The following is a 20892-nucleotide window of genomic DNA, read 5'->3' on the forward strand; positions in this document are numbered from 1 at the left end:
GGACAGAGAGGAAGCTTGGCACCGCTTCCTGTTGCTGTGGGCCCAGCAGAGCTCCTTCAGCCAGCATAGGTTCTATGGGGAACCTTCCTCTTACACTCTGTGTAATATGGCGCTGGGCCTCCTGTTTATTTGGAACTGGGCCATTTGGTACTTGCATTCGAATTTGACATGGATGGTCTACTGTGTACTTGCCAGTGGCCATTGTAAGTACAGGGGAACAGATACAATGCCTTGCCTTCAAGAAGTTTATGGAATAGTAGTTGGATACAGGATGATGGACAGGACAGGAGTGATGGACAGGACAGGGGATGATGGACAGGACAGGGATGATGAACAGTGCAGGGATGATGGACAGGACAGGGGATGATGGACTAGATGGGATGATGAACAGTACAGGGATGCTAGATGGTGCAGGGATGATGGATAGGACAGGGGACAATAGTACGGGGATGATGAACAGTATGGGGATGATGGACAGGACAGGAATGATGGACAGTACAGGGGATGATAGACAGTATGGGGATGATAGACAGTATGGGGATGATGGACAGGATGGGAATGATGGACAGTACAGGGATGATGGACAGGACAGGGATGATGGACAGTACGGGGATGATGGACAATGCAGGAATGATGAACAGGACAGGGATGATGGACAGTACGGGGATGATGGACAATGCAGGAATGATGGACAGGACAGGGATGATGGACAGTACAGGGGATGACAGACAATGCATGGCTGATGGACAGGAGCGGGAGTGAATGTGGAATTACACACCCACTAGAAAAATACAGAATCAGAAAATCTGGCGGAAGTCACAGAAAGCCGGTTGGCTGTCTTCTGCCATTAGAAATCTCTGGCCCTGCAGTTGATACCTGTGTGCCCCTGCCTGATTCTGATCTGCCTGATACGGAGAATAACCCCCACTATTCACTGTAAAGCTTCCTACAGAACACCAGAGCGTGCTTCCTTTGAGTCTGTGTGACTACCTAGCTAAAGGAACTGACAGTAGAAGGGAAAGAGAGGGCGAGAGGCAAAGATGAGGAGTATGCTCTTCTCTTTACACTCCACCAACAGTGTTCACCACAGTGTGTGTGGTACTCGAATGGCTGGTTCCACCTAGGCACCCGTGGGAGCATGGGAGAAAAGCAAACCAACATCAGAAAGAGACAGACTAGCTACATGGCCTTAGTAAACCAGTGTCTCTGGCACCAGCTTCCTCACCCACCCTGGAGAGACTGCTCAGGTCTGTCAGGGGCAGTGTGGTGACGCAAATCAGACAGGGTGAGATCAGTAGCTCAGAGACCCAGACTCCCCCAAGGCTGCACTGATGAGCTTTGTGTTGCACTGCAAAATTTCTATGACCTTCAAACTCGTCATCTGGCTAGAAATAAACTGCATTTCTCCCCTCAGTACATACGATGGCATCCTAAAGCCATTTAGATTTAGACACTTGAGCAGCATGTAAATCTCAGCAGCTGGGAGATAGAGATAGGAGAAAAGGAGTGGAAAGTCACCTTTGGCCACACAGAGTCCAGGGCAGCCTGGGCTATTTAAGACCTACCTCAGAAACTAAACTGAAACAAAAGAGAAGCCTGTGCAAGGCTGGAGACTTAGAGAAGGAAGGACAGAGCTTGGCAAACCCTGGAATTCGGGTGACAGGAAGTGAAAGGAAGCTGGGAGGAGGCACTGCAATCTCAGAACAGTGTGGAGGACGGCCGCCCACCCCAGCTCCCTGTCGTGTATGCTGGTCCAGGTGGGTGCACATGAAGCTATGCTGCTTTCTTCTCAGGGTGTACTATCCTGTGGCAGACTGGGACCATGTACGAATGCTCGATGCTCACAGCAAAGGCCACCATCTGGGCTAGGTTTGAATCATCCAGGTATGGGGGTTCCCCACAATGGAGAGGAGGCGGTTTTGATGGCATTGGGTCCCACTAAATCCTCAGTATTTCAGAGGTGTGCTTAAGCTTATAAGGTATAGGCCCTAATGATGAGCTTCTGGTGACACTTCTGGCAACTTGAGAAGCCAGACCAAGCAGGCCAGGGCTTCAGGTTGCTGACCTTACTTGCTCCCTAACTAATGACACAGCTTTGGGTGCTTGGCCCTCCAGGGTATCAAGGGCCGTGCGGCAGACTGACAAGGACACAATGGTGAGGGAGTGCCAGGGTTGGTGCTCTGTATAATGGCACACTGTGCTGGCACAGGGCAGGGTCCATCTCTGTACCGGTTTGCCTTAGTGCTACAGCTGAATGTAGCTTTGGATTTCCCAGGGTCAGACAAACCAACAGTCCAGTCAGCATTTGCCCTATTACCATGCTATAGTGTCCACCACACAATGGGGAGACAATGGCTGTGCCTGAGCTCTCTGTCCACTCCATATTGCCCTGTCCCCACCACATACCTGAGAATTGACAGCTTGTCCCATCGGGATTCGGGAACATTCCAGAGCAAACTGTTTGACACAGAAGTAGCAGCCCTGAAGAGAGGGGAGACGAGGTGAGGACGTGCAAGAGGCGGGTAGAGCTCTCCCCACTCAGTGCTCCCATTCTCACCTGGAAAGTCAGCTCCATGAGGATGATGCCCCCAGGCAGTGCCCGCTGCAGGTGGTAGGTGGTGACCGGAGTGCTGGTGCTCTGAAGAAAGGAAAAGGAGACGTGCTGGGGGCTCACCAGCCTTGAACCAGCAAGGCAGAGGCCCTTTAGGTTCTTAGCTTTGGTAATGATAGTCTAGAGCCAGCGGGTCTAGGTTTCAGTCAGGAGCGATGGCTTTGGGTATGGAGGGGTCATAACTTGGGTCACTGCTGACTTCACCTTTATGTGACAAGGAGTTACCTTCGGGCTCCCCTCAGTCTTGGCTTTGGGGCAGGAGAAGGAGCCTCGGCCCTCTGTTCCAAGGACAGCCATAGCCCGTAGCCGGCTCGTGCTGTAGAGAAGGAAGAGAGACAAGAGGCTGACTGAGGCAGGCAGGGGCTGAAGGGCTCTGGTCCTAGGTCACTGCATGGCACTACTTACAGGCAAGAGTCGGGCCTGAGGATGGGTCTACTCAGGGTTCCCCAGGAAGCATGGCTAGGGCACAGCCCAGCTAGGGAGGTGCAGGGCAGCTGCTGCTGTCTGGTAAGTAAGGGGTGTTCAGGGGTCGGTGTAGGGTGGCAATAGGCCAGGCATTATTCACTGTTACCGAGAGGGGGGGTCTGCAGAGGGGAGGAAGATAAGACATGTCTGAAGTTTTACTAGGAGATGCTGGATGCCCTGTCAGAATAGCTCTCTAAGAGGGAAAGGCAGCTTTCTTATAATTGGAGGATGACAGCCTCACTGTTCTTTATCTCTAAATTTTTTTACTTATGTGTTTGCATGTGTGTCTATATGAGTGTGTGACATGTTCGCACACATGTGTAAAGGCCAGAAGGGGCATCAGGTCCCCAAGAGCCGGAGTTGGAGGTGGCTGTAAGTTATCTGATGTGGTACTGGGAACCAAGTCTGGGTCCCGTGGAAGACAACGGCCACTCTTGACCACTGAGCCAAGGCGGATGAGAGGTAGGGACGGACTTTCACAAGCCTGGAAGGGCTAGCAGGTCCCATGTGCTGTAGGAAAGAGCTCATGCTGGTGGGTGGTAACTGGAGCACCTAAGCTTACAGGCAGGAAAAGGGGGGCACGTGCTGGGGGCACACCAGCCTTGAACCAGTGTGTGCGGGGTCCTTTAGGTTCCTGACCTTAATGATGTCAGTCTGGGACCAGTAAGCTCAGTGCACCAATCACAACCCCTGCTATCTAGTTCCCATCTACCATTGCAGTGGGTACCGCTGTAGGTCATGGATGTGGCTGTCAGGTCGAAGATACGTTCAGATCACTAAAACTGGTGAGAAAGGAATGCTTGACTTTACATTATGTTCTAGAAAACATAATGATTTAAGAATTAGTGTCACTTTTTCTCACTGGCCATCTGAAGGCAAGATGAATCACACTGGCGGCTGTACTAAAGTCACTCACATAAGCACCGTTAGTTTCTCACACTCCCTGCATCTGCCGAACTCCACGGTCTGAACTGGAAATACCAGCTCAATGTTGTGGTCAGTGTTTCTGTCAGCATGCTAGCTCATTAAGTCAGACTAAGCACCCTGGAATGAATTATCAAGGTCTACACGGTAAAAAGAAGTCATGCTAGTCTTTGTACACACTCACATGAGCTCATGCGTGCATTAACGCAGACACACACGGGAAGAGAGAGAGAGAGAGAGAGAGAGAGAGAGAGAGAGAGAGAGAGAGGGGAAGGAGGAGGAAGAGGAAGAGGAAGAGGAGGGGGGGTATAAATGTAATTAAACAGAAACTACAGGCTCTGAGTCTGGCCCAAGACAAGAAAGGTTGTTACTGGATTGTGAGGCTTAGGGTTGATGACGTGTGGAGACAGAGAACTGGCTTCTTTCAGGACTCAGGTTGTTGGTGATCTCCAGGGAGCTGAGTATGACTAAGACCATTGAGGGCAGGGCAGAGGGCCTTGATGAAAATGGACCACGATGAAGAGGTCAACACAAAGGTCAAGACAGGAATCAACAAACCCGAATGTAAAAGTTTAGGAGCTGGGTTCGGTCCCCAGCTCCGAAAAAAAAGAACCAAAAAAAAAAAAAAAAAAAAAAAAAAAAAAGTTTAGGAGCATATGCGACATCTGCATGAATGTGAGATCTGCACATAAGGATATATGCAGACATGCAAACGAATAAGGTGTGGGCACAAGCTTGTAAGAATGTACAGTCTGTTCACGTGCTTGTGAGTTCTGCAAACTGCATAAGGTCTGTAGGAGGTGCAGGAGGGCTACACACAGAGTGTCTAAGATCTCCACACGAGTGTGCCAGTGATGAACATGAACACTGCCTGAGCACTCAAAGGAGCCACGTGAAGAAAAGAAGACTGGGGCCTCGCAGGAGGTGGACACGGGTAGGGAAGGAGGAGCGGCCTCACCTGCGGGCAGGCGAGGGGGGCCGGAGTGGCACCAGCACAAAGCCAATGCTCTGCAGATACTGTACGTATTGCTGCAGGAAGGCCAAGCTCAGCTCCTTCAGCCACGGCTCTTCTCGGGCTCCTGGGGGAGGCACATCCGAGGACTCGCAGCTTGTAGGAAGCTCTCGGCCCCCAGACCCTGACTCAGGGCGCAGTCGGCGCTGCAGAGTGGGAATGAAGGCTCGTTATAGAACCACCGCCCTGTAGGGATGGAGTCAGGCCTTTGAGAAAGACTGAGCCTCACCTGCCCTTCGGAGGGTGCAGACGTCTCTGGGGGCCCATGCAGCCAGGCAGCTGGGTCAAAGAGCAGAGCTGTCGCACAGTAGTGCACCAAGCGGGACGACTGCTTCAGGGTCTCCAACTCCCCTGCCTGGACACAGGGCAGTAAGCTCTGGGACAGTGGCCATGGGAGGGCCAGAGAGCTTAGTGCAGGATGCAGAGGGGCTACTCACACTGATGGGCATGCTGGCTGGTGCAGAACGCTGCTGCCAGGTTACAAACAGGTTCTCCATCTTCATCTGGCGCTCCAGCTCTGGGGGTGGGAGGCATTAGTAGTGGCCTTCGCAGCTGAACTTTCCCTACCCGCTGCCTGGCCCGCTCTTCACCTTTTCTCTCTGTCATCTTGATTTCTAAGAACTGCTGCCCATGGTAGGTCACAGGGTCTGGAGGTCTGGGCGCAGGACCACCTGTGGAGCTGGGGCGAGCAGCTGTGATGTCCCTCAGGGCTTCATCAAAGGGAAATGTGTCCAAGGAAAGGGAGCCTCCGCCACGAGAGGACCCACTCAGCCGGCCCTGCTCTCGACTCAGTGGAGGGCTTGCATTCCGGATGAGGGTCTCCACCTCCATGGTTGGCAGCAGGAATGGGTTTGGCTCCTGAGAGGAATGGAGGATCACACCAGGCTCAAGCCCTTTGACCTTGAACCCTTCATTCCATATCAGGGCTTCCTCTCCACCACTTCTGTTCTGAGCCTGTCTCCCTTTCCCTGTTCTTTAGCTGGCCACTCAGTGGCAGAACTATGAGGAGCAGGAGTTAGGCAAGAGAGAGGCACCTTTCCATCTCGCACAGGAAAGTCCAGCTGGCCACAGTGGTGGAAGAGCCCAAGCTTCTGGCTGAGCAGGCAGGAGATGAGGTGGGCTCGTGCGTTCTGCCACTGGGCAAGACGGATCAGAGCTCGGCCCAATGCTGCACCCAGGTCTGGAGCCCAGTTATAAGTCAGCAACTGTAGCTAGAGATCAGGGGTCGGGGTCAGGAAGGTCACAGAACTCCTCCCCGCCCCAGCCCCCGGACCCACGCACTTACCTTCTTGTCGGTAACTTCTAGCAGCAAGAGCCTTTGCCGGGGAGCGCCTCGCCCTGGGCTTCCGTCTCCTCCTGCCTCAAAGCGTTGCACAGCTTTGGCAGCTACAGGGAGGGAAAGGGACACTGAGGAGCTATGGGCAGAGCCCCAGATGCCACCTTCTCCCTGCAGGGTCAGGGACTCCCCAGCAGTCACTGGAGCCCACCATCTCCTCACCCTGCTGGGTCGGTCTCCTCCACTGCGCGAAGTTCCTTCCCAGAAGAAGAAGGTGCCGCTCAGCTGCTGGGCGGGGGGCTGGGCCCAGCTGCCCCGGGAAACAAGGGCTGAAGAGTCCTGGCTCGGAACCTCTGTTGGGAGGAAGGTGTGGATAGGAAGACAAAAATTCCTGGCCCCATTTTCTGGCCATTCCTGTGCCTTCTGAGCCTTGTGCCCACCTCTCCTGGCCCAGCCCCTACTGGCTTAACTTTCTGTAGTTGCCAGCTTTTAAGACTCTGGGGAAGGCCAGAGTCTTTCAATCCTCCAGATCTCAAACTCACAAATGCTGCTCAAAGACACGGACACTGGTGTCTCCAGCCATTGAGATGACCAGAGTGGTGAACTCTGACAGGATGGATGGAAGGAGGAACCGGGATACCATGTGGGTGGAGCTCCTGGACACTGAGGCACAACCTGGAAGACAGAGAAGTCACTGCAGGCTGCAGTGTGGAATGCAGATCAAGGACTGAGGAAGGGGCAAGGGGCAAGGCACTCACCAATCTGCACCATGAATCCCATCCAGCGCTGGATGACGTGAGCAAACACAGGGTGCAGAGTCCCCACCTCGCCCTCCTCTAGCTGTGTTGTCCGGCGCCTAACGACAGAGCAGGAGTTAGGACACACAGCTACCAAGCACCCACCAGGGACTTACACGTGGACATGCCCTAACATGACACCATACCACATATTTACCTTTGTCTCTGGGCTCCAGAATCTGAGCCTGGTGCCCGCTCAGATCCACCTGGGGTCCGAACATTCTCCGTTTTGTGACGTCTTCGACCCCGAGTATCTTCTGGTCGATCCAGGACAATATCATCAGTTGTTTTGGGGGAACCCAAATCTCCAGCTTCTGTTTTACTCTAGCAACAATGCAGGAAATGAGGAAGGGCCATTAGGAAGAGGAAAGGAAGGGTGGAAGCTCTGTGGAGCAGAAATGAGCCTCTGGGGTAAGGGCCGCTGCCTCAGGCCCTGGCAAGCTCGGTTCTGTAGGCTAACCACCGAGCCCCGGGCGGGTTACTACATTTTCTGACTTATCCTCATCTTCCTCATGGGTACAGTGCTGCTGTTTAGAGGGCTCTCACTTAGAAACAGGAAGTCAAGACAGTTGGTAAGCTGGGACTCTATATTAGCAGTTCTCTCCCTGTGGTCTCGACCCCTTGTGTGTGGGGTGTCAAATGACCCTTCCCAGGTGTCATCTAAAGACCATTGGAAACCACAGGCACAGTAGCAACATTACAGTTATAAGGTAGCAAAGGAAATAATTTTATGGCTGGGGGTCACCATACCATGAGGCACTGTTTTAAAAGGTCACAGCACTAGGAAGGTTGAGAACCACTGCTCTAGAGCAAGGAGAGCTTGCTAGGTTTTGCAAACTCCTACCCAAAGGACAGAGCGGTTTCATCTGAAGACACATGAAAAGGCTGCAGGGGGAGAGGCTGAAGCAGCTGGGAGGCAGAAAGTTAGACAGAAGCCACCTCACTTCCTTCCATTACCAGCATATCCCAGAAGCTGCGGCGGCCAGCTTTGCTAGGTGGAGTCACAGGCTCCCCGGAGACAGGAGTAGACGGAAAGGTGCTGGCTCGGCAGGCAGGGCTCTTGGTTTCCAAAGGCCCGCTCTTAAGACTTCCTGTGGACACCAAACAGTACAGGCTCCCATCATGGATCCCCCTTACAAAAGCTCACCTCAAGCCTGCAGAAGTGTCTCAACACCTACGCTGCTGTGGGTGCATGAAACTTGACCGTGCACAGCTGCACATGCCTGTGGGATGAGTTCCTGAGGCTATCCCCTCCTCAGGTGTACGTGCTGGGGCGGGGGTGGGAGTGGGGGAGGGAGAGGGGGCGGGGCAGCCGAATGAGTATTTTTAATGGGCACCCATTCTAGCCATGAACCTCATGTTTGCCCCCTTGCCCAGCACATGATCCTACCTTGGTTTCTGACTTTCACTGGGCCCAGTGTAGGAGCTGGGTCCTTGACGTGCCTACCTGGAGGTATGTCTTCTGTACACAACGAAGCTGGCAGCAGCCGCAGCTCCATGATGGCGTCAGCCAGGGCCTGGCGAGCAGCAGCCCGGAGCTTCTCCTCCAGTTGTACTATGCTGATGTTCCCCTTTTCCCACACGTCCAGTCGAAGCCGTGGAGACCCATCCTGAGCTGGAGGGGAAGATGGAGGTCACCTGTGGTTGCAGTCCATCCTGATTTGCCTTCACAGCACTGATGGAAGACTCCATCAGTTCTTCTTACCCTGAGAATTGTCCGGTGTGTTTGGGCAGCGAATGACCTGAGTCAATTGCTCGAATTCTTCCTCTTGTAGTGGGCCTGGGGGCCCCGGAGAAGAGGGGGGCCACGAAGCCAGTGAGATGGGGGCTCCTCCTTCTTCCACAAAGGCTAGAGTGATGCAGGCAACCCCTGTGTAGAATCCATAGGAAGACTCAGGCTTAGAGCTTGCACGCGGCCCGTCTCCCAGGCCCTCCTCAGCAACCAGGTGTCTAGCCTGAAGGTAAAAAGAAGCCTTTCCTGCACCTGGCGTAGTGCCACAGACTAAGACCTGCAATTTACCTTTGCCACCAGTGCCCTGTCCACCAGGTTTGTTATACAAGTAGATGTCCAAATCGGGGAGGCCACCCTGTGCTGGGAGTGGATGCTGGAGAGAAAACAGCAGAGAGCACTAAGATGCAGGGTGAGTAGGGAGGAGGGTACAAGTGTGCATGGAGCTCAGAACAGGGGCAGGGGTGTACACGGGCTCACAGGCACAGGCAGATACAAGGATCCAGAGAAAAGTCACATCTGGGTGTGCAGGGGACACGCAAGTGCGGGCAGGTGACACTTACTTGGAAGTGGTTCCGGCTATTGCTGTCTGTGTACTTGGGGGAGTGCAGGAAGGTGAGTAAGTTCTGACGGAGGTACCAGGCCAGGGCAGGAAGCCAGGGTCTGCAGGACGGAGGCAGGACCAGATGCAGCACCTCTGAGGGGAGGCTCCCAGGCGGTTGGATGAACTGCAGTTACAAGAGACAGAGCTGAAGCCATGGAGTCTATCCTGGATTTCCCCAGCACCTGTGGCTGAGTCTGAAAAGGATGCTGGTGCGACAGGCAGCTGACCTCTACATCAGCCGGGGTCAGCTTGCAATTCCGAACCAGCATGACTGTGATGATGTCCAGGGTGGCCTCGTCCAGCCGCCGGCGCAGAACCCGCACTAACTCATCTGTGATTTCAGGACCTTGACAGAGCCGTGTTAGAAAGGTGGGGGAGATCGTTAGAGGATTCACCCATCTTCAGTCCTTCCTGAAGCCCCTGACTACAACATGACTGGACATAGCTGTGCATTCCAGCTAAAAAGGGATCCAGCACAAAGCTCTGGCTTTGCCAGGCTACTCCACGTGATTTTGGATACATGAGTTTTACCTAAAATCCTCAAAGTCCTTTTATCTAAAAAATGGTGATTTTAAAATCTCCAATCTCAGAGTTGTGTTAAATTAAAAGAGCAGATCTATGTCCTACTCAGCTTTAACTGTCTACTTGATACAGCCTAGAGTCATCTGAGAATGAAGTCAGTTGAGGGACTGCCCGGGCCAGACTGGTATGTTACATATCTGTGGGAGGTTTGGCTGGGTTAGCAGTTCATACAGGAGGGCCCAGGACCCTGTGGGCAGATGGTGGGCTGTATAGTGTTAGCTACGCAGGAGCCCGTAAGTGAGCCAGCACCAGTGTTCCTCTGTGCTTTCTGCTCTAAGTTACTGCTGAGGTCCTGCCCTAACGTCCACTGATGATATAGCCTATGAGCTCAGAGAAACGTTCCTCAGTTGCTTTGGTTAGTGCTTTATGGCAGTGACAGAATGAAACTCTGACAATGTGTAATAGCCTTAGCCTGAGCCCTAGTACACAGCACCAGGATACCTCAGGGTACCTCCAGGTGGCTCTGGCCTGATCCTATCCACTTCGCCCAGGACATCGCTGAGGTCTGAGGACCAAGCTGCTATGCTTTGACTGTGGCTCCTCTTCCCACACTGCACCTCAATCAGGCTGTCTTGTCTCACCCAGCTCCTGCTCAAGCCAAGCCCAGGACACAGCCAGCACTGGAGGGGGAAGCCAGGACTAGATGGCTGCAAGAGGAGCAGATGTCAGACAGAATCCTTACCTGCCTGTCCTACGCCATGGACCAGCAGCTGGATATGTCTGTCCACTTGGCCCACAGGGCGAACAGCATCTGAACTACGGCTGGAAGCCATGTCCAGGGGAGAACGAGGAGCCTAAAGGGACAACAGTGGTCAGGGTCTAGCGCCAAGAAGCAAAGCACGAAGGGTGTGTGGGAGCAACACATGGTGGAATGGCGATACGTGCCGCGGAATCCTCAGAGTAGATGGGTTCTTGGCTTCGGGATAGGGCTAGGGATGGGGTCAGGGTATCCCCCTCCCAGGGTCGGTCACTGCAAGAAGTTTCCAGAAGCCTAGAAAAGAAAGGCGAGGTCTTCGGACATGTCCCCACCCATGCCATCCCTGACTCAAGCTTTAACCCATCTTCTCAGAGTTCACATACCGAAGGTAGTACACGGCCTTCGTTGCTCGCTCTTGATACACAAACATATTTTTCCGGTTCACTACAGAGAAGGCATTGAGCACAGAGCGCAGAGCCTGGATAGCTGCAGAAGTAACACGAGTAAGAAACTCTCTTTCCCTGGATCTCCCACCCCCACCTGCCCTCTCATGCCAATCACGTACCCCGAGAGACCCCCATGCTGGGTCCCATCTTGAGGCGTGAATGGACTCGGATCACAGTTCCCCATACAACGTCACAGGAGAAATGGCCTGGGACAAACTGCATGGTAGCTGCTAGGTATCCTCGAGGAGCACAGCTCTCATCAGCGGCATAATCTGCAGAGGGGCAGCATGGGTGACAAACAGAATATCAAGGTGTCTGCCTCCTTACCCCAGAATCCTATTCCTGGTTCCTCACCCCTGACCATCTATCTCCTAAGGAAAGATGAATGCACTGGAAGGATGAGCTAGGCTCAGGGACATTCTAAGGAGCCGGGTTATGGTACAGAGGCTTTTGGGACCATCTGAGGGAGTTAGGAGAGATGTCAAGAAAGGCAATCCTACAGACCATGCCTAGGGGTTCTGTCTCATCACAACGTATGTCAGTGGCCTGTAAGTTACTGTCTTCACCAAAGCCATAGCAGTTGCTCATTAAAAAACAAAAACAAGGGGCTGGAGAGATGGCTCAGAGGTTAAGAGCACTGTCTGCTCTTCCAGAGGTCCTGAGTTCAATTCCCAGCAACCACATGGTGGCTCATAAGCTTCTATAATCAGGTCTGGTGTCCTCTTCTGGCCTGCAGGTGCATTACATGCAGGCAGAAAGCTGTATGATGTATACATAATAAATATTTAAAAAAAACAAAAACAAAAACACCAGCGTGTGGAGATGCTGCAGAGCGGTGGCAGCCCTCCTGTGCTCTGAAGAAAAGATACCCCAAAGGTTGGTCGAGTAGTCATTAAGAGCCATGGACACAGTCAAGGCCCATGTGATTCCTGTCATGCTTCCCCGTCATGAGGAACCTTCTGAAGGGTGGAGGAGCAGAAACACTACTGTCAGGGTCAGCAACCTACAGGCTGCCTAAGAGACACTACCTACACTCTGGCTCCAAGTGCAGTGCCTACGGGCTTCAATGTACAGAAACTGCCTTCAAATCCATAGCCGGCTGATAACTATGGGGTTTCTCCTTTTACACAGGGAAACATCCTAGGATGTGCTGAGAGAAATACTCCTCTAACAATGGTAAAAATGTTTGAGACTATTAAAAATAGGGAGACTCTTGTTTTACACTTTTCTTTGACCACCACGGCACAAGCCACAGTCACTGGGTGCAAAAGAAGAGAGCCCAAGGGTTGAGACTTCAATCACTACCCCCATTAGATTAGTATGCTTCCTTCCCATGACCAGAAACCCTAGGAATCCCAAAGGTGCCCTGTGTCTGCCTGTCTGGAGGGACGCTCAGAAGACCAACCTTGCTACAGTGTCTCAGGTTCCTCCTTCTCCTCCTTGTGGAACAAGCTGCCAGCTTCCCACTCCCTCACACTACTCGCCTGTCTACTCTGCTGCTGGGTTAAGGTCAATATTTTATGTACCAAGCCAAGGCCAGGCAAAGGCCACCCGTTAGGAAGCTGGGTCATAGCCTAGAGCTAACCATCTCTTTTCCGCAGTATTCTTCAACATCTCCTCCCTTTCAGGCTTTCCCCTACTGAACAGAGCATGCCCAGTTCTGTTCTGTACTTTGAAGGTTTCCTCGACTCTCCCTTCCTTCAGTCACACTTTCTCTGCTGACCCAGGCGAAGAGCAGTCTGTCTGCTCCAATTCTATCTCCACTCTGCCGTGCCATCTGGTTTCCGTTCCTCCCCTCCACTGGAACTGCTCTCTTTAAAGTCAGTGGTGACCTAGCAGCAGCCAAGTCCTCATCTTTCCAGTCTTGCTTCTCACGCGAGGAGCAGGCAGAGGACAGACAGCCTGGTGAGGGAGGCTCCTAGCTATGACCGTACCATCACTGGGCAGGACCACCCGCTGACGGGAGTGGAAAGGCATCTCGCTGCGCCACAGATCTTCTTCACTCTCGGCCACCAGAAGGGAGTTACACACGTGACTGTCATGAAGGTCCTGAAGGAGCAGTCGCTAGAAGGAGCAAGTGTCAGAAAAGTGAAACACTTTCTAATGAGTGGGTGGCGGTCAGGCCAAGAGAATGCCCACCATTACTGAGGTCTGAAAGTCAGATAGACCATCAGGAGCCCAGCCTGGACTACCTAACGTGCCACGCATCAGAAATGAAGGTACATGGATGGACTGAGGACTGGGCGACAGCCAGAGACGTTTGGCTTTGATACCGCACTAGACATTGTTCAGTGTGCACTGGTGTCTGCACTGGACAGGGGAGGTTGGCACAGAGTCTAACGGGCCAGAGTGGACAGGTAGGTTGGGGAATCAGAAATTCTGAATTTCTAAAAGTGAAAATACAAAACAAAACACACACCACCTATCTGGAGGATACCAGCAAGCACAGTGTCAGTTACGAGGGAATAGCATCCTACTTAAGAGCTCAGAGCAAACCCAGCAAGTCTTCGCTCCTCATTAGAATCTGATCACTAGCCTTCAGTTCTCAGCTTAAACCTGCTTTAACCAAGAAGTGTTCCCAGACAGTCTGGGTCACAGCTCTCCCGAGTGCTCTCCCAGCAGCCTCACTTCTCACTGCAGAATTCTTCACAGCTGACACCGAAATCATCCATGCACTTCGGTTGTTCAGTGCCCGCCTGACCTCTTCTACACAAGCACCAGTCAGGGTCCCTATGTCTGGCTCTCACTAACTTCCCAGTGTAAGGACAGGAAACATCTCAAGGGTCACTGGAAGGGAACAAGAACCCTTGAGTTTGTAGGGAGCTGTGGGAGTAAAAGCTTTCCAGAACTGGGGTGTCATAGAAAAGGTCTCTGTCACTGTTAAGTCTGAGACAGACCACCCAATTCTAAAGGTTTGGCTCCTAGAAACTCCTTTCTCCTCCTCTCAGCCCCAGTGCTCCAGCCCCGCCCCCTGAGCACCACCCCAGCCCTGCCCCAGGCTGCCTTACCTGGTTGACCTCTCTGCAAATTTCCCCAACACGCCTCACTAGGAGCTGCTGCAGGTGGCGACACTCAGTGCCTGGCCCGCCATCCTCACGATTCAGGCTCCTAGGCAGGAAGGATGGAGATGACAAAGAAGTGCAGAGGGACGCAGTTTTAGGTGTGCTAAACTGGAGGGAAGGCCATGGAGCTGGAGGCCAAAGGAAACTATGTAAAGGAGGTAAAAATGTACAAAGGAAGAGAGCCTCTGGGAAAGGGAAAGAAATTTCCAGTGGTTTTGGAAGCCCAGGCAACACGGCTGCCTTGTGAGCTCCCTCACAAAACTACAGAAGCCCCATTGTCCAGCCTCTTGATTAGTCTCGAAGTTCAGTCAAGATGGTGGTCTTCCCTTGTGCCACCTCTAAAAACAGGCTATTTAAGCAGATGCCCAGCTATGAGCCCTCGCTCTGTCACTTACTGTGACCTTGGGCAAGTACTCAAGTCTGCAGTTTCTTCACCCCCACTATGTGGGGAATACTGTGTAGAGCTGACCTGATGTGACAGGCAATGCCAGGTCAGTTAGACAAGCTGATCCCTGCACAGGCTAGACAGGCACCTACATGCTATGTGCACTTGTCGAATATCAGCCACCTCGCTCATTCTTCTAAGTGTCAACTGCCAAAGCTTTATGAACTTAAGGCCTTCAAGTTTTTATGAACCTGATGCCCTTAAGGCTCAGGGAGAAGTCACAACCCCGCAGAGAAAGTCTCGAGAGCTGGGCATGGAGGCATACAACTTTACTCCCAGCCTTCATAAGGCAAAGGCGGGTGGATTTCTATGAGTTCAAAGCCAGAGTGGTTTACACAATGAGTTCCAGGCTCGCCCTGTGTCACAAAACAAACAAACAAACAAAAAATGAGAGTGATGTGCTTTTCCTAGAAGAGATGAGGAGTCCCAGACCTGAGAAGATCCCTACCAAAGCTCTCAAGTTTCTCTCTTTTTCTCTTTCTCTCTAAGACAGGGCTTCTCTATAGCCCTGGCGACCGGGAACATACAATGTAGACCAAGCTGATCTCAAACTTCTAGAGCTCCTCCTACTTCTGCCTTCCCAGTGTAGAGTTAAAGGTACATGTCACTGTGCCAGGTATTTTCAGTAACCCTTGAGAGAGGTGCTGTGTGACTGTGCACAAGAAGTTGATAACATCGGGGTACAGGACTTGCTTCTACATACCGTGCATGTGCATACACTTCCACACGATCCTGCAGTATCCTGACGATAAGCCAGAAATCAGGCAGGGACGGCCCAGGAAGGACAGAGAGCGAAGGCTGTGGAGGTGCTGGTCCAGGTGGAGTCCGCAGTGTGAAGAGGGCTTTCTCACCAAGAGTCTCACCGGGACCCTCACTGTCTGAGCCACTGCTGCCACCGTCATAACCTGTGTCAAATGTGCTGACATTCAGCCCCACCCTCAGCTGAGCCCGAGTCATCTGAATCACAGGGCATCAAGCTTGGCATCTCTTTTAAGTAGGTCCTCCCTGACTGATCCCCCTTCCTAGACCTTTCCCTGTGCAGCCCTACGCACGGTTGCCATCAACTTGGGGTCATCCACCCCCGCTCTGAGCTTACCGAGGTGGTCTGAGTCCACACTGCCTTGACTGGACATGAGGCTTAGTCCCCGACTAGGTCCAGGCTGACTTCCTGTATAGAGAAGGGAATACCTGCTGTGTCTCTGGATCCTGCTTAGAAGGGTCTGCCTGTAGAAAGGGAAGCTGGGAGAAACAGACTATGCTGCCACCTTCTCTTACCTCCCTGGGACAGGCTGGGAAGGCTGATGAGAGGGGTACATTCGGAATCCTCTAGGGAGCCAGGGACCTGGGGGCTGGCTGTCAGGACCTGAGAAACAGAAATCAGAACTGAGATACAGCCGTATTACAACTGCCACACCTCTTGGTCCCCGGGTCACTTACCTCCCCTTCAGCATCTTCAGCCCTGTCTTCATGGTTGTGCCAAGCCCAGGCTGATGAAGGGGGCTCCCCATGGAGTCCACCTGGTTGTTGGCCAACTGCCACAAAGAAGAAGCCACTGTCAGGGTCCTCGAGGAGAACATGGCCAGGGAGGTGGAGGCGCCGGAACTCCTAGGGAAGGAGTCGAGAGCACAGGTTAGGCTGGATTTCTCCTTTGACTCTGTGACTCCCCACAGAAGCAGACGGGAGCCCACGACTGCTAAGGTAGAAAAGGTTGAATGGCTTTGCCAAAGTTCAGCAGGCCCAGTAACAAGGTGGGAAGTAGGGCTACTGCCTATAGAACCTCACTTCCAGGCAAATGAGGGAGAAGCAGAGGCGGCAAAGACACACAGGAGGGAAAATTCTATGGGTTCAAATTAAGAGAGGGCCAAGAAATGATGGAGCCCCAGGGACCCACGGAGTGACCGGAGGGCAGTTTACCTCCTTGAACTGTGTGAGGGAGCGCTCTGGCCCAAACACAAAGCTCAGAGGGGGAGCTTGGCGGAGGCAGGTAGAGCGTCCGGACGAGCTATGAATGTGGGCAGCTGCTCGGTGCAGGGCAGGGCTCTGGGGGATTCCCCCTCTTCGGAGTGCCCCTACCATCTCATCTTCTAACAGCCAGCGGATCTACAACCAGAGTGTGGGTGTGAGCCCTTGCTTAGTGGGGCATCACTCAACCCAATCCGCAAGACACTGGAAGACAGTCTCCCTGTAGACTACGGGAGGCCTACGCCAGTCTTCTTTTTTTTTTTTTTTTTTTTTTTTTTCTTTTTTTCGGAGCTGGGGACCGAACCCAGGGCCTTGCGCTCGCTAGGCAAGCGCTCTACCGCTGAGCTAAATCCCCAACCCCTACGCCAGTGTTCTTATGTGCCTGGCTGAGCAGGTTGTCAGCCACAGCACGGGGACGTGGGGTGGGGTGGGGTACTGCTCACACTGAAGGAGAGAAGGCTCACCTCACTCATGGTGCTCTCAATAGCCAGTCTGTGGGGTGTGGCCAAACTGGACAGTCCTGGGTGCCTAAGTGGAGGAAAGGTTTATAAACTAGTTTCCCAAGAATGAAAACCAAGGGGGAGTGGAGAAACTGAGAGGGAGGTAAGGGTAAGTTGGTGGGGAGCACCCTCTTAGAGGTGAAGGGGAGGGGAAGGGTGTGGGAGACTCATGGAGGGGGGACTAAAAAGGGGGATAATATCTGAAATGGAAACAAAATAATTAATAAACACACACACACAAAGGATGTACCTCTCTTCTTCTGGGGGTGGTAGTGGGGGTCCTAGGCCATCATCTGACCTTAAAGATGATGGCTGCCCCGGAGACCGTGGGAATGAAGCACTGCTCTCAGATGTTGACCTAAACAGTAAACAGGGTAGGAGCAAAAGTCAGACCTGGAGCTACTATCCTCCGGGGGTCTCCTGAGGTCTCGTGTTCCCCACCATACCGATGGTGCTGAGGGTCCGAGGCTGGGGGCAGTTCCACTTCCAGGGGTAAGGTCAGCACAAAGACATCAAGAGTGATACTGAGGTCCCTCAGGGGAACTCGGCCTCCAACCGGGGGTCCCTCCAGACTGGAAAGCACTTGACCTATGAGAGAGGTAAAATTAGGGATTTCTGGGAACCCTGGATGAAGTATAGCTTCCCAAGTTCTAAATGGTACCAACTCCCCTAGGTTCTTCCATCTCCCCGTCCCCAAGAGCAGACAGGCAAACAAGCCACATGGGGACATTTGGCCTTGCTCTTGGCTCCCCTGAACTCACCCAGGCAGGTGGGCAGGCTGCACACGGGCACTGAGCTGTGCTGCCCACGCAACCGCACGGAGCATGTAAGGTGTAGGAAGAGAGGTGGCAGGTCATGCATGAGGCTGTCGGGCCCAGTTGGGGAGTCACCCCCTAAGATACTGAAGGAGTCCTCATCGGGGTTCACGGTGTCTGCATCTGACAGTGATGCGGAGTCCAGTCCAGCAGGCCCTAGGTCTGGTTCTCGGCTCTCTCGGTATTCTACCTCCAGCTCTGGATCACTCTCAGTGACCACACAGCAGGCAGATGTGTCCCCTAGAGGTGTAAGATGAGAGGGCGGTAGTCAGGGCCCCTGAATCCTGGCTGGAAACAGCCATCCCATCCTACCCACTTGCTCACACACCTTCCTCTCCCACGAGCTCAGCCTCGGAAAACTCCAGGTCACTGACTTTTCTGTCCACAGTGTCTCGGGGTCCCTCATCCTGAGAAGGTGGGGGAAGACATGTGATCAAAGCAGGACATCCAGGCATCGGGAACCAATATTCAAAAAGGTTCAGACAGGCTGTGGGGTTGGGCATGCAGACAGGAAGAAGTTTCTCACCTCTCGCCTACTGGATGGAGGGCAATAGAAGAAGTAGTGGGGATTGGAGGGCACGGTGCGGAAGTGTAGACGGCTGATCTCCAGGAACTTCTCCTGGTTAGAAAGGGCTATGAGGTATCCATCCCTGAAGACCAGGACATGTGACCATCCTCAACCCAGGGGAGAATCTGCGGGCTGTATGAGCAGGACTCTACCTCCTTCCTCTCCCCTCCAAGTTCCCACCTGGATGAGGCTGTGAAGGGCATCATGTGCCTCTCCTCTGAGTTGGCAGACATCCGTCAGAGAAATCTCCGGACCAGGGTCTGAATTCCCAGGGACACGGGTGCTCTGAAACTCGGGCTCACTTAGGTCCTCAGTCTCTATACTGGGGTTGGAAGGAGCACGTCAGGGCTAAGGACCACCGAGTGCCAGGAGTCAGGACTAAGGACCACCGAGTGCCAGGAGTCAGGGCTATGGAACACCGAGTGCCAGGAGTCAGGGCTATGGAACACCGAGTGCCAGGAGTCAGGACTAAGGACCACCGAGTGCCAGGAGTCAGGGCTATGGAACACCGAGTGCCAGGAGTCAGGGCTAAGGACCACCGAGTGCCAGGAGTCAGGGCTAAGGACCACCGAGTGCCAGGAGTCAGGACTAAGGACCACCGAGTGCCAGGAGTCAGGGCTAAGGACCACCGAGTGCCAGGAGTCAGGACTAAGGACCACCAAGTGCCAGGAGCAGTACCTGTTGTTATCTACCAGGTGTCGGAACAGAGCCTGGGAGGTGACCGCGGGGCAGCCCTCTCCCTTCTGGCTCTGACCTACACATTTCTTACATAAGAGTGGCCCTCCTTCTGACTCGTCTCACTGGGTAGAGGCTAGCACCACTCGGCATCAGAGGAGAACAGAGGAAAAGAGCTTGTTAGAGGAAATGTGTGTTCACTTGGAGGGGGCATGGAGAGTGAGGGAGATCTGGGCCTCCAGAGTAGTCACTGGGTGGAGCCCGTGGCACCCTCCCTTTCCTAGCTGCTCTTTCCTCAATAGTACACACTGCAGAAGCTAACAGAGCGTCTCCTATCCTGCCTTTGTCCTTCTCTCTAGCCTTCCTTCAGCAGGAGCTGTGGAGGCCCACTGTGGGGACTCAGTGATGAACAATATACTCACATCAGCTGGGGAAATTCTTATGATTAATATGGGAACATAAGAAAAATTTGTGTTCACTCCTGGGAACGGGCTGCCCGCACTCAGCTAATCAGAACATACTAAATTAGGAGAGGTGGGGTATGCCTGGGAGAGAGGCTGCTACCAAAGACAGCACCGGAAATGAAGCAAGTACACTGCTTCTCGGTATGCTTCCACTGGACTGGAAGGTTTGCTTGTAGGGACTTGGTCCATGTGTCTCCTACAACCCTGCTCAACAACCTTCAAGAACAATCCTAACCTGGACTCAGAAACTAGGATAGCTCGTTCCCGGGGTTCTGGTCCTTCTTCGATGCTACTGCTGAAGGGCCCTGGACTGAGGGGCCCAGGACTTGGGGGTGCATGAGGCAAACCCCAAGTATGGCCGCATAGTGCAAGCAGAAAAGAGGTGATGTCTACTTCTTGTAGAAGCTCCTCACAGGCATCTACGGCTGTCAGCAGATCCTGGCAGGTCACGCTCTGTGCCTGTTGCAAGCTTCGGAACAGCCCTAAGGGAGCAGAGTGAGCCATGAGGGTCCCCTAACCCTATGACCTGCAGTCCCACTCTCAGTCAGACCCCTCTGCACGACACTCCTACTAACCTCGGACAAAGCACCGCTGTGCGTGCTCCTGCAGCAAGGCGCAGTGTGTGGCTGCCTCCTTGTATCTGGGCTCCATCCAGGCTGAGGAGGAGGATGGGTGGTCCAGGTCCTGAGTCCTAGGAATGTGAGGAAAAACAGGCCTTGGTGGACTCCCCTAAGTGATACCTTGGCCTCATCGGGCATCCAAACTTCAGAGGTGTGTCCAGACTAAGAGCCCGGACAGTGTTAGACTCATGATTAGGAATGTCTGATGATTTGCTTGGTGGGGGCGGGGGGAACGGGACGGGATGGGACACGGACAGACAGCTCGGAAGCTAAGTTCCTGATTGACCTGAGTGTGCACGAAAGCCTTGGATAAGAGGAGCCAAGAGTCAAAATGAAGCATACCCACCGGAATATGAGGTCTCGTGGTGCTTGTGGAGGCTGCAAGCCAACCATTTGTTCCCTCAGTGCTTCCAGGGAACAGCTATAGATGTAGACAGGACACCGGGTCCGGGGCCCATCAGCACCCTCTGTCTGGGGAGCCTGGCGCCCACTGTTAGCTGGGAAGTCTCGGCAGGAGGGTGGGCTTGGCTCTCCTGGATTCTGGGTACTGTCTGTGAGGAAAGTTGTTTGTGTCTTCACATTCTTAGTGGCTTCCCAACCCCACCCTGTGCTTAAACAACGCTAGGCAGCAGCCTTAC

General features: G+C 53.3%; 1 protein-coding gene across 5 annotated transcripts in view; it reads right to left on the reverse strand.

Annotated features, from left to right (window-relative positions):
* Szt2 (SZT2 subunit of KICSTOR complex) overlaps window positions 1-20892 on the reverse strand; it is a 46278-nt gene that overhangs the window by 3742 nt on the left and 21644 nt on the right. For 4 of the 5 annotated variants that reach the window (NM_001427598.1, XM_087549874.1, XM_087549875.1 and 1 more), the window contains 40 exon segments: window positions 2407-2481; window positions 2558-2638; window positions 2837-2927; window positions 4959-5158; window positions 5242-5367; window positions 5450-5529; window positions 5603-5870; window positions 6047-6223; window positions 6298-6398; window positions 6511-6641; window positions 6831-6963; window positions 7047-7144; window positions 7243-7409; window positions 8043-8176; window positions 8533-8700; window positions 8791-8955; window positions 9106-9190; window positions 9378-9542; window positions 9646-9764; window positions 10683-10794; window positions 10886-10991; window positions 11081-11183; window positions 11263-11415; window positions 13078-13207; window positions 14152-14251; window positions 15354-15555; window positions 15747-15818; window positions 15926-16013; window positions 16088-16255; window positions 16565-16750; window positions 17077-17140; window positions 17363-17470; window positions 17559-17700; window positions 17874-18167; window positions 18256-18334; window positions 18454-18546; window positions 18676-18817; window positions 19870-20116; window positions 20210-20325; window positions 20601-20805. In NM_001427598.1, coding sequence (NP_001414527.1) covers window positions 2407-2481; window positions 2558-2638; window positions 2837-2927; window positions 4959-5158; window positions 5242-5367; window positions 5450-5529; window positions 5603-5870; window positions 6047-6223; window positions 6298-6398; window positions 6511-6641; window positions 6831-6963; window positions 7047-7144; window positions 7243-7409; window positions 8043-8176; window positions 8533-8700; window positions 8791-8955; window positions 9106-9190; window positions 9378-9542; window positions 9646-9764; window positions 10683-10794; window positions 10886-10991; window positions 11081-11183; window positions 11263-11415; window positions 13078-13207; window positions 14152-14251; window positions 15354-15555; window positions 15747-15818; window positions 15926-16013; window positions 16088-16255; window positions 16565-16750; window positions 17077-17140; window positions 17363-17470; window positions 17559-17700; window positions 17874-18167; window positions 18256-18334; window positions 18454-18546; window positions 18676-18817; window positions 19870-20116; window positions 20210-20325; window positions 20601-20805 — 5474 coding nt within the window. 5 annotated transcript variants of the gene reach the window in all.

Source organism: Rattus norvegicus, chromosome 5, assembly GCF_021556685.1.
Source record: "Rattus norvegicus strain SHRSP/BbbUtx chromosome 5, alternate assembly SHRSP_T2T, whole genome shotgun sequence".
Classification (NCBI taxonomy): Eukaryota; Metazoa; Chordata; class Mammalia; order Rodentia; family Muridae; genus Rattus; species Rattus norvegicus.